The sequence below is a fragment of the Heterodontus francisci genome, chromosome 4 (genome assembly GCF_036365525.1).
Source record: "Heterodontus francisci isolate sHetFra1 chromosome 4, sHetFra1.hap1, whole genome shotgun sequence".
NCBI classification, from domain to species: Eukaryota; Metazoa; Chordata; class Chondrichthyes; order Heterodontiformes; family Heterodontidae; genus Heterodontus; species Heterodontus francisci.
In genome coordinates, this window is record NC_090374.1 from 174,176,052 (window position 1) to 174,189,638 (window position 13,587).

Genomic DNA, 13,587 nt, shown 5'->3' on the forward strand with positions numbered 1-13,587 from the left:
TTCTCAAAGGAGGAAGGAGAGGCAGAGGGGATTAGGGAGGGTATTCCAGAGCTTAGGACCTAGGCAGCTGAAAGCACAACCACCAATGGCAAAATGATGAAAATCGGGGGGATGCACAAGAAGCCAGAATTGGAGGAGCCAGAGATCTTGGAGGGTTGTGGGGCTGGAGGAGGTTACAGAGATAGAGAGGGGGCGAAGCCATGGAGGGAATTGAAAATTACCTTGTTGGACTAAAGGTCTACCTATCCAGAAAGCAGTCCTGGATTTGTTATAGTGATCTTTCCCTTCTTGTCTTTTTCTGTTGTTTTTCTATATATATCATCAAAGTAGAAAAAAAAATTTCAAGTTGGTTCAGTGGTAGAGTTCTTGTCTTTGAGTCAGGAGGTTGTAGTTTTAAGGCCTATTCCAGGGTCTGAGCACATAATCTAGGCTGACACTGCAGTGCAGTATTCCAGTGTTGGAATTTACCAACTTTTGGATGCAATGTTAAACCAAGACCCTTGCTCAGGTCTGCCTGTTCACATCAAAAGTAATTTATTGGCTATGAAGTGTTTTGGAACGTCCTGAGGATGTGAAAGGTATTATATAAAACGTCTTCCATTCTTTCCTCTATCTTGCTTTCACTGTTTGCCAATCTACAATATATTCCTTAATTCCAGCCAAACAGATTCAGTTTTTGAGCTATCCCTACAGTCTTGTGCTATAGTAGAATCTTTGATTAACGTTACCATCCCTTCTCCCTTTTTTTCTCCTCTATCTTACATGACTTTTTAATTGGGCATGTTAATTTCCTAGTTGAGCTCTACCCTAAACCATGTTTCTGTTAAAATTACTGTATCATATTTTTCTGGAAGAGAGATTGCTGAGGGGTGGCTGAATAGAGATCTTTACAATTATGAAGGGATTTTATTAAGGTAGGCATGGAAAATATGTTTCCACTAAGGGGTGAGACCAAAACTAGAGGGAGGAAGTCATAAATATAAGATTATAAATATAATCAATCCATTAAGAAGTTCAGAAGCAACTTCTTTATCCAGAGAGTGGTGAGAATGTGGAACTTGCTACCTCATGGAGTAGTTGACGTGAATAGTATAGATGCATTTAAGGGGAAGCTAGATAAACATGAGGGAGAAAGGAATAAAAGGACATGTTGATAGAGTGAGATGAAAAGGAGTGGGAGGAGGCTTGTTTGGAGCATCAACACCAAATGGCCTGTTTTTGTGCTGTAAATTCTATGTGATTATGACCTGCATTAATTTATGCCTCTGGCACACCAATTTTCTAGCAATAATTTGTGCATCTATGTATTTGCAACTCTCTGTCTGGCAATTCTACTCATTTTAATCCCTCCTTTTTCTGTGCTGTTTTCTTCTCTTTACATACCTCCATGTTTACATTTGGCCAGTGGCACTAAGAATGAAATAACTTGCATTTCTATAGCACCTTTCATGACCTCCGGACGTCCCAAAGTGCTTTACAGCCAGTGAAGTACTTTTGAAGTGTAGTCGCTTGTAAAGTGCTTCAGACCAAGGTGTAGAAATTGGTTTGCCTGACAATGGAAAATAGTTCTCTTCCCCTTCACTTTAGTTGCCCCTTCCACTATTCCCCAGTCTTTAGATAGCGTGTGTGAAAAGCAGCCTTTTCCCCAGTCCGCCCAACGTCAATCGGCAGCTGGGATTACCAACCCTGCTTGCACATATTTGTGGAAGTTTCATCACATGACCTCCTGCCTCCAACTACTCTGCCCCCACAGTCCTGCCATTGGTTGCACGTCCATCCTCGCAAGCCCCACCGCCAAATGGAAAGCGAACAGACTCTTGGGTACCTGATTGGATAATTCTTGATTATCAGCCAAGCAGCCTTTTCTCCCCCTTCCCCTGGATATTGCTCGCAGCAATGTTGACTTATCTGCAGTTTTCCCTCTCCTTTTTCATGTGAACAGGACAGAAATCCTCAATAAATAGTCTCAGGCTCTTCAGGCTAAAAGTACAAGGAATGTTTGTAGAAACAGGCACTCCCAAAAGATGGGTCTCTGCAAAAAATGGACACTTAGTCCCAAATAACTTGGATTATAATAGGTACAAGCTGCGAGTTGAAATCGTGAACACTCGCAAATTAGGAACTACAGACAGCCTTCAATACACCAAGTCTGTTTACAACCTAAAACACGGGAGATGCAGGTTTGTCAAAGAAACAGCTCTTGTGGAATAGGGAGTTCTTTACCCAGGATTGATAATGGCAGTAAAAGTGTCCTTTCTCCGGAATTGAACACCTGGCATGTTTCTGTCCCAAGAACAGAGTGGTTTCTGTGCAGCAGTGGATGTTGCCTGAAGAGCTCCTCATTGCACAAAAGCCAGGGAACCCCACAGGGCATTACCACATCTCACTCCTGAGCTGCTAAAAGCCCCCAAACTGTCTCCAGCCCAACCAGAACTTCAAATATTAGCAGCTGCAACACACAGCACACAAACCCTTGGACAGGGGTTTGAAGAACATTAATCCCACACTAATTTTGGATGGGATCTGCCGGGCACTCCGGCCAAACGGCAGCCACCTTGTCCTATGCAAACTGCCAACAGTAACAGATCCCAGGTCAGGACATCTTTCCCTCAGCGGAAAAGGACCCCAGGATGGCAAGGATGGGACTGACTGGTTTGCTCTACAGAGCGCTGGCATGGACTCGATGGGCCGAATGATCTCCTTCTGTGTGGTAATGACTCTATGATTCTATGACTCTTTGAACCGGGGAAAGCCAATGAACAGAAAATGAAATCACAGCCCGCTTTTCAGGGCTCCAGAACTAGGCATGATGCTGGGTGAGAGCAAGTAAAAGAAGGAACTCTGCAGGAGATGCAGCCAATCTCAGGAATATTTGGCTCATCCGGTTTACCGCACATACAATGACCATTTGGAAAATAAAGACCCCCTGCAGATAAAGGACACCTGACAAAAATCCCTTCGATGTTCCTAATTTCCAGGCTTCATTGTATGTGTAAAATCCAAAAACCGCGAGCCTGTCTTGAATGCTGTAGACTTCCTTCGACACATTGTTCTGGGTTGTGTAAGTGGTTATTGGTTTTTCAGATCGTGTTTGAAGTCGCATTCAGCAGCATAAAAGGCGGTTATGCCGCACTGGATGATGTTTCTTTCTCCTCACAGTTCTGCAACAATAAAACAGGTTAGAGGTTTCATTTTCTTCTTTAATTGGGTAACTTGTGAAAAAGCTGGTACTGTACATATCTTAACGAATGTGTTTTCTGTGGCTGTTGTCTTTTGGTAATAATAAAAAACAGTAATGTGAGTAGTCAGGCTACTGGCTTATGCATTCACAGGAGCAGAATGTATAATATGTCAAAGAATATTCCTTATTAAGGTTACCTTGAGCCTTGATTATGATGAGTTCTTATCATTAATTAATTAATGATTTCCACTTGTAGTTCCAGGTGTAGCCCTGAGCCACTTAGATGGAAAAAGTTGTAAACTTGATCCATGGCCATTGCTCAATGAACAAATTGTAGTCAGGAGATTGGACAGAGTTGGAGGGACAGGCTTCAGGTGGGAATCAGCCTGGTTCCCATACTATCCAATGACCTCAGGTGGAAAGTACCTCCATATGGACATTAGCGAAGGGTGAAGTCCTTCCCTCTCCCTGCTGCTCCCCCACCCCATGCCAACTAAATAAACAGCCAATGCTCACTGTCTAGTCCCACACAAAAAGAAAGGCTAGTTGAGCAAGACGTATGAAGACTGCACAATGGAACTATTCTGTAGGAATTACAATGCAGAAACAGTCCATTTGGCCCAACCATTTGTTTATCTTCCACATATCCCGTGTGCCTGCACTGTTCCCATATCCCTTTATTTAGCTTGGTTGCTCTGACCTCTTGTTCACCACCTTTTACCCCCACCATTGCTGGCTGTGCCTACACACTGGACACCCTCCTTAAAACCCACCTCTTTGACCAAGCTGTCAATTACCCTCCTGAGCATCTCCTTCTTTGGGACAGTGCTTCATTTTCACCTCTGTGAAAAGCCAGTCCTGCATGCAAAAGGCACTTTGTAAATGCATGTTGTTGTCACTGCTCTCTCACACCTATAACACTTTGTGCGCTATGCTCCTGTGCCTCACATTCACTCCTCCCCATTTTTCAGCACAGTCCCCCTGCTGCAGGGATGGAAAATAAAACAGGCAAAAATGCATTGAAAGGAAAAACATACTTAAAATACCAAAAGTTGAGTGCGATGTAACACTAACTGGAGTTGCCAACCCTCCAGGATTGTTTCAAGAATCAAAAATTAATCTGTCAGACTCTGTTATGAGCAACACCTAGGAGAAACCTTATGAGCGCATTAAATAAAAATAATTTTCTTAGAATATTTTTGAATATTAGTTCTAAAAATATTGGACTTGGGGGGTGGGGGGGGTGGTGGATAAAGGCCATTCGAGTGACAGTCAAGCGTCACCAATTAGGTAGTGAAGAATCTGTTCACCTTCCAGTTGGTGTGGGAAGCTGGAGGATGGACATGTCAGGTGACCAATGGCAGGAGCAGGGTGGCTGGAGATGGGACATCATGACATGAAATTGCGAAGTGCATTATAACCAGAAGTGGCAACTCCAGGTTTAACCGTAATGTGAATGATGAAGATTGTTCTCAATGTAAGCTTATTCCTACAAATGACCTCATTACCAACAGTTTGTTTATCCCTAAGTGCACTTAATGTTCTTACTCATTTTAATTGCATTCTTTCTATGCAATTGCCTCACCAGGATTGATGACCGTTCCTACATTTAAATCCATCTTCAGTGCAATGCCACAAATGTGTGTGCCTATGTGCATTTGAACTGGTCGAGTTACTGTCACGTGAAGAAATAAATTTGTGTTTTGTTTATTTCTTGCTCTGTGTGCAATTTCAGCTAGTAGATTTGTTTTAAAGTTGAGTTGCTAATCATTGTTTTGCTGTCCAAATTGACCAGTTTTTCTTGGACTGAGCAAAGTACCAGGCTGAAAAGTCTCTATCTTAACATTGGTCCATATCCACCTGTTAATCATTGTGAGACTGTTTCAGTTCTGGCAGAAGTTCAAATGCCACGATTTGTTCTGCAGTAGGAACGTAAGAGCTTTCTTTATTGCTAAATTTTTCCTGTGTAAACCCTGTACTGATTGCACAAATTGTAAATAAAATAGAAGAATTTCAGTCCTGAACAGGAACAATTTTTTTGTAAGACTGAAACTGATAATCAGTCAGTTGAAGAATTAAAGAGCATTTCAAAGTTCTTGTAATTCTTGTTACATGAGAGTGTGAGGCGAACCGAGAGGGGAGGACACTGCCTCTGTTTTAACGCCCTTATCTCTTGTACATCCCATTTACATCGGGAGGGGTCGGGGGTGAGTATTGGCCCTTTTGTCAAACTCCCAAGAGATTGGCATAAGTCTAAATTGATCAACTCCCTATCCCTGCTCCCAATAAAACTCAAGTGAGTTCAGATTTTTCTTGCCAGCTAATGGTTATTTCCAGTTACAACTGCTTTGTGGGCAGTTATAGATGTATTGATAGATTCTAGCCAGTCTCTTTGGCAGATTTAGCTGCATTTGAGTCATATTGAAATAAAACGCATCCCAGTCTCACAATTACTCTTACGATCATTCACACTGTATACAATCTGTTAGAAACGGCATTTTCTGTCTTTGTTGAAATAAAGAATTTGCCTTCGACCCATCTGTGGCGAATTGCAACTTCGATCAAGGTTTTTGCAATTATTCCCAAAACCACAAAGATGGCACCAAATGGACAAGACTGGTTCGAAAACCAAGTGCATTTCGATTCGGAGACCACACAAGCGGAGTAGGTAAGAATTAAGTTGCATCTGTGTGGGAAATCATGGGGTGTCCACCTTATTGTTCACCCTTGGTGTTCAGGAAAAGGATATAGTTATTATTAGTAAACAAATGTAATGTTGAATGTGGTGGAAGCTTTAAAGGGTCGCAATCTTTATAAAAGAAAGATAATTGGCAAACCTTTCTTTATGTGTAAATAAATATACAACATAGAGACTTCTAGTGTTGTTGCAATACAGTATTGTGTCTCCTTTCCACAGCATTATCAAGCGAAAAGTGATACTTCTTCAACCTCCTTCTTCTCTTAGGGATATAGGACCTGGGATGGAGATGGGGAGTTGGAGTGGGAGGGGGTCTTAAGACAAGAGAGAACTGGGGGAGTGGGTTAGGGTACACCTCAGCTGTCGTGCTATTTCTGGAACTGCGGCCTTACTTGTTACTGACTCATCTGAAAGTTGCTGCAGCTGCGCTAACCATAGCACTAAGTAGCATGCTTGCCTCTGTGTCAGAATGTCATGGGATCAAGTTCCACTCTAGGAACTTTACCACAAATATCTAGGGTGACACTCCCAATGCAGTATTAAGGGAGTATGCAATGTTGGAGGTGCTGTCTTTTGGATGAGATGTTAAATCAAGGTTCTGTCTACCCTCTTGGTGGATGTAAAAGATCCCGTGGCACTATTTCAAAGAAGAGCAGGGGTGTTCTCCCCAGTATCCTGGGTCAATATTTATCCCTCAACCAACTTCACAAAAATAGATTATCTGGTCATTATCATATTTCTGGTTGTGGGATCTTGCGGTGCATGCATTGGCTGCTACGTTTCCTAAATTACATTCATGAGCTGTACTTCATTGGCTGTAAAGCACATTGGAACATTGCGAAAGGTGATATATCAATGCAAGTCTTTTCTTTGTTGTCTAGGTGAAGTGCAGAGAGGAAAATCAGGTACCCACATTCGAGCCTACTGAACTTTGTCCCCCCATTTAAACTGAAGGACGATCAGTTGGGTTCCACTCCAGGCATGTGATCCTCCACACCCAGTTTTTCTCTCTGTACTCCACCCGGGTGGTAAAGATGAAAATTCACTCCTTTGCGTTTCAAGGTGATGTGCCACAGAGTGGTAGGAGATAGGTTTGTGGCCTCAATTTCCTATGTGGCAAATTCCTGATCTTTGCCAAACTGTCGGTGGATACTAAGGATATAGCCTCAACCATTCCAATACTCTCCTGGCCAGCCTCCCATCTTCCACTCTCTGTAAACTTGAGCTCCTCAAGCTCCTGCTGCCTGCATCCTAACCTGCACCAGGTCTCGGTCACCAGGTGCTCATTGGCTTCCTGTCACCTCAAACTTAAAACTCTCATCCTTGTTTTCAAATCCCTGTGTGGCCTTGCCCCTCCCTCCGTAACCTCCTCCAGTCCTACAACCATCACACATGTCTGTGCTTCTCCAATTCTGGCCTCTTGCGCATTTCCAATTTTCATCACTCCACCATTGGTGGCCGTGTCTTCAGCTTCCTCAGCCCTAAGCTCTGACATTGTCTCCCCAAACCTTTCCACCTTTCTACCTCTCTCTCCCTTTCTCTCTCTCTGCCTTTAAGATGGTCCATAAAACCAAACCCTTCAGCCAAGCTTTTGGTCACGTGTCCTAATACCTCCATATGGGCTTGGTGTCGAATTTTGTTTGATATTGCTCCTGTGAAGCACCTTGTGACTACATTAAAGGTGCAACATAAATGCAAGTTATTGTTGAGAGGAAAATAGTCAGCAGGCAAGTCAGTCTTGGTCGGTTTGCCCACCATCTAGTGACTGGTTTGAGTTGCACCTGCAATGGCCAGGGACCTACCAGGCTTCACCATTGAGGATTGGCAAGAGGCCTTCAAAAGAGGTGCGAAAAAATTAAAATTAAATAAAGGAACAGTATGAAGTTGTGAGTTACGTAGAATGTACAGCACAGAAACAGGCTTTTGGCCCATCTAGTCATGCTGGTGTTTATGTTCCACGAACCTCACTCACCCTCCTTTATCTTACCCTAATAACATATCTTTCTATTCCTTTTTCCCCCATGTGTTTCCCTAAATTCCTCATAGAGTCATTACAGCACAGAAGGAGGCCATTCAGCCCATTGTGTCCGTGCCAGCTCTCCTTGGGGGTAATCCAGTCGCGAATTTATTTCCCTCAAGTACCCATCCAATTTCCTTTTGAGATCACTGATTATTTCCACTTCCACCACCCTTGTGGTCAGCGAGCTCCAGGAGTTCCTTAAAGGCATCTATGCTATTCACTCAGTGTTGTGATTGTGTTAGCTTCCCAGTTTTTTGTTCATTGTTTATATCGGCGAGGCAGATGTGTCTGTGTGATCTGAAATTCAACTGGTAATATAATCCATGTGAGCTATTGAACATGAGGCTGTCAGTTTAATACCCGGAATTAAGATAGTCTGGGAGGAAATTTTCTATCAATCTCCAGTGAATGTGAACTGCTGAGACAGCTGGGATTAGTGAGGATTTGGGGATGAATATAGATATAAAATGAGCCAGAAAACAGGGATTCTAGTGAGGATACATGACTAGGATCAATGGCTTGTGAAAAAATAAATTGTGATTCCCAGTCTATCTAACTCCCAGTCAATGCCACAAGCAGTTTATTGTGAATGTATCAATAATTTCCCATCAAATAGTTGATTTACCCAGAGAGTGGTGAGAATGTGGAACTCACTACCACAGGGAGTGGTGGAGGCGAATAGCATAGGTATCTATGCTATTAAGGGGAAGCTAGATAAACACATGAGGAATGTTAAAAATGAATGTTTGAAAAAGATAATTTAATTCATCTTCTGCACTGAAAACATTGATGAATTGACCAGAGGATAAAATAAATTTGCAAGAAAATATTTTAATCTAACCGGCATATTGGGGAAGCTGATGGGATCGGGTGCAACACTGCTTTTACACCCTATCCTGACTGTTGAAGTCAGTATCAGGTGGGGTGAAAGACTGGCTTCCTTATTTAAGGAAGGATATACTTGCATTGGAGGCAGTTCGGAGAAGGTTCAGTAGGATGATTCCTGGATGAAGGGGTGGTCTTATGAGAAAATGAGTGGGTAAAATGTTGGAAAAGGTTATAAGAGACAGGATGTATAATCATCTTGAAAAGAATAAGTTCATTAGCGATAGTCAGCACGGTTTTGTGAAGGGTAGGTCGTGCCTCACAAACCTTATTGAGTTTTTCGAGAAGGTGACCAAACAGGTGGATGAGGGTAAAGCCGTGGATGTGGTGTATATGGATTTCAGTAAGGCGTTTGATAAGGTTCCCCACGGTAGGCTATTGCAGAAAATACGGAAGTATGGGATTGAAGGTGATTTAGAGCTTTGGATCAGAAATTGGCTAGCTGAAAGAAGACAGAGGGTGGTGGTTGATGGCAAATGTTCATCCTGGAGTTTAGTTACTAGTGGTGTGCCGCAAGGATCTGTTTTGGAGCCACTGCTGTTTGTCATTTTTATAAATGACCTGGAAGAGGGTGTAGAAGGGTGGGTTAGTAAATTTGCGGATGACACGAAGGTCGGTGGAGTTGTGGATAGTGCCGAAGGATGTTGTAGGGTACAGAGGGACATAGATAGGCTGCAGAGCTGGGCTGAGAGATGGCAAATGGAGTTTAATGCGGAAAAGTGTGAGGTGATTCACTTTGGAAGGAGTAACAGGAATGCAGAGTACTGGGCTAATGGGAAGATTCTTGGTAGTGTAGATGAACAGAGAGATCTTGGTGTCCAGGTACATAAATCCCTGAAAGTTGCTACCCAGGTTAATAGGGCTGTTAAGAAGGCATATGGTGTGTTAGCTTTTATTAGTAGGGGGATCGAGTTTCGGAGCCACGAGGTCATGCTGCAGCTGTACAAAACTCTGGTGAGGCCGCACCTGGAGTATTGCGTGCAGTTCTGGTCACCGCATTATAGGAAGGATGTGGAAGCTTTGGAAAGGGTGCAGAGGAGATTTACTAGGATGTTGCCTGGTATGGAGGGAAGGTCTTACGAGGAAAGGCTGAGGGACTTGAGGTTGTTTTCGTTGGAGAGAAGGAGGAGGAGAGGTGACTTAATAGAGACATATAAGATAATCAGAGGGTTAGATAGGGTGGATAGTGAGAGTCTTTTTCCAGGATGGTGATGGCAAACACGAGGGGACGTAGCTTTAAGTTGAGGGGTGATAGATATAGGACAGATGTCAGAGGTAGTTTCTTTACTCAGAGAGTAGTAAGGGCGCGGAACGCCCTGCCTGCAGCAGTAGTAGACTCGCCAACTTTAAGGGCATTTAAGTGGTCATTGGATAGACATATGGATGAAAATGGAATAGTGTAGGTCAGATGGTTTCACAGGTCAGCGCAACATCGAGGGCCGAAGGGCCTGTACTGCGCTGTAATGTTCTAATTCTAATTCTAATTCTAAAAAGTTTGAGCAGGCTGTGCCCATACTTGTCATGAGCTTTTTATGTTGTCTGATGCAACATGAGATGCGTGAAGTTCAGGTTGTTGAAGATCTCAAACAGATTTATTAACCGCTAACAAGTATAGACAGTGCAGAGCTAACTGTTTACATGACTTGCCTCTAGGTTTTACAGTAGCAGATTGAGACTGGCATGTAGTCACATGACTGCATCGTGGCACTTAACTCATTAGCATATTATCACTCTTAAAGGCAATCATACAAAATCCCCCTTCTTTCCAAAGATAAGTCTCGTTTGCTAAAAGCAAAAACATATAAAATTAGATAACATCAAAATTATTTACACATGGATAGAGATTATAAACTTTACAAGTATAGAGGCTTAGCAGTCCATATATCGTTCCGGTGGTTTGACAACTCTTCCAGACCTGGTTATGGTATAACCTTCTGGGGATGTGGATTTCATCCCTGGCATTCCTGGGCTTGCAGGCATGTTGTCAATGCGTTGGCTGTCGTCCTGTTGATCTAACACCCCCCCACCGTTGGACCGTGCTCCCTCGAGTCCACCATGCGCAATGGGAATACTGCACATCTCTTTCAGTTGGCTTCAGTTCCTTCTCAACACCGCTCCACTAGATATTGTAATCTCGTAGGACCGAGGCTCACCGCACACTCCGGACACCTCTGTAGGCAACCATGTTTTTATCGTGGGGTGTATGACCCTGATCTTTTTTCCAACATGTAGTTGAGGTAGTTCCGTCCCTGTGTGTCAGTCATGCACCATCTTTATTCCCACCTGTTTCACAAGCAGTGTCTCCTGCACCTCGGAGAATTTGGATAGATGATGGCTTGGCAGAGTCTTCTGCACTTGTTTGCTGGTGATGGTAAGCCCATATCCATAGGTGTAGCTCTGTGGTGGAGCATGACGACACGAAGATCGTGTTTCCTTTACCTACACTTCAGGATAAGTGGTTTGATTGTGCGGACCATTCGCTCGACATGACCATTCAACTTGGGGTGATATGGTGAGGATGTCACATGGTTTACACCCCATTTGGCGGACATATCCCAGAAAGGTTTGCCCATATACTGTGACCCATTGTCAGAAATGATTTCTTCAGGTGCACCAATACACATTGTAGTTTAGAAGGATGAGAGGTGATCTTGTTGAAACACATAAGATTCTTAGGGGGCTTGACAGGATAGATGCTGAGAGAATGCTTCCCCTCATAGGGGATTCTGGAACTACGGGGCATATTTCAGAATAAGAGCTCACCTGTTTAAGACGGTGGTGAGGAGGAATTTATTCTCTCAGACGATAGTGAATCTTTGGAATTCTGTACCTCAGACGGCTCTGGAGGCTTGGTCATTGAATGTATTCAAGGCTGAGATTGAAAGATTTTTGAACTATAGGGGGGTCAAGGATTATGGGGAACGGTCGGGAATGTGGAGTTGAGGCCAGAATCAGATTAGCCATGATCTTGCGGAGCAGGCTCAAGGGGCTGAATGGCCTACTCCTGCTCCTATATCTTTAGTTCTTATCTTCTGATGTACCCAAACCCGTGATATTTCTGCCGACCAGTTAGGTTAAAGTTGCTCCCATTCATTAAAGTTATCCGAGCCCTATTGGACCCACATGATTAACGTTAGACAATGCAGCTTCAACCCTGATGATATTTTGAAAGCCAAATGGAGTTCACAAGAAGTCACAAACAAGTACCTCTAGTCTCTGGCTTCTATCTTCCAGGAAGCTCACGACAACACTAAACCACATCTGCATAAACCGTGGCAGATGCAGATACTTGATGCCAGATGGAAAATTAAAAATACTCCAGTGTCTGACAGCGGTCACCATAACAGACCATTGAACATATAATCACTCAATGTCACATTCACAAATATGAAGAAGGCATCACAGTGACACACTGCGCTACTCCTGACGCAGTTATCTGGTTTAACCACCTGAATGTAAGATTATAGTTGTTGCTCTACATCAGCCGTAAGAAAAGGAAAAGAGATTTAACAAGTTATGTCAACTTACACTTAACATCCAGGAAACTCTGGAAATTGTTGTGAGCAATTTTATCATGACTCTTGCTTAGTATGATGGTATGAAATTCATCTTTTCACATCGAAGTCATTCTGTGACTCCCTTGGCCCAATTTGAACACATATTTTGTGTCCAAAACTAGGAGTCTTAAATATAAGATAGTCACTCATAAATCCAATAGGGAATTCAGGAAAAACTTCTTTAAATGGAATGGGGAGAATGTGGAACTCACTGCCACATGGTTGAGGTGAATAGTGTAGATGCACTTAAGGGGAAGCTAGATAAGCAGATGAGTGAGAAAGGAATAGAAGGATATGAAAAAGAGTGGGAGGAAGCTTGTGAGAAGCATAAACACCAGCATGGAGCAGTTGGGTGGAATGGCCTGTTCCTCTGCTGCACATTCTGTGTAATTCGACCTAAATTATTTTGAATTCATGTTTCTGGCAATCTCCAAACTCAGAGTTGAATCCCTCCATTTGACGCCAGGGATTATGTTTATTTGCATTTACTGTTTTATTTCAGTAACAGATACTCTCCGAATTTCACAGGTGGCTTTCTAATTTCTAATGCGATGTTTGGATATCAGCAGGAGTATGTGGCGCATCTGGCAGGCCCACTTTTACTCGCCAATCTCCAGTACTGCTTGCGATTCTTTTACGCTCTGAACCATTTTGTAACAGAGGACGCCCTCGCAGTCTACATCTATGGTGAAGAAGACCGCGTTCAAGAAAAGATTTGGTCAATTCCCAAATCACGAACTGGAACATGGTTTCAAGCAGAAGTTAACTATCAACGACAGGTGCCCACTAAGGTAATCGTTCATTGATCCATAATTACTGGGCTGGGAAATGGAGGGAAAATTGATCAGGGTTCCTACTCCTAATTGTTCTTCCAGTGCTTCCTACTGGAAAATGTATCTATGCGAAAGTGGGGTGTGGACAGGAGTGAATTTTACAGTGACTGTTACCTACTTCCCACCACGGTTGATTAGCCTGTCCACCATCTACAAGGCACAAACCTGGAGTGTGATGGAATACTCTCCACTTGCCAGGATGGGTGCAGTACCAACAACACTCAACAAGCTCAACGCCATCCAGGACAAAGCAGCCCACTTGATCAGCACCCCATCCACCACCTTCAACATTCGCTTCCTCCATGATCGACGCACAATGGCAGCAGTGTGTACCATCTACAAGATGCACTGCAGCAGCTCATCAAGGCTCCTTTGACTGCACCTTCCATACCCGTAACCACAACCACCTTGAA

The 13,587-nt window shown here is 43.2% G+C and overlaps 1 protein-coding gene across 4 annotated transcripts in view; it reads left to right on the forward strand.

Annotated features, from left to right (window-relative positions):
- Positions 1 to 13,587, forward strand: part of mamdc2a (MAM domain containing 2a) — a 148,812-nt gene that overhangs the window by 82,756 nt on the left and 52,469 nt on the right. For all 4 annotated transcript variants that reach the window (XM_068030580.1, XM_068030584.1, XM_068030581.1 and 1 more), the window contains exons 7-9: positions 3,085 to 3,178; positions 5,703 to 5,849; positions 12,870 to 13,132. In XM_068030580.1, coding sequence (XP_067886681.1) covers positions 3,085 to 3,178; positions 5,703 to 5,849; positions 12,870 to 13,132 — 504 coding nt within the window. The remainder of the gene's footprint in view (positions 1 to 3,084; positions 3,179 to 5,702; positions 5,850 to 12,869; positions 13,133 to 13,587) is intronic.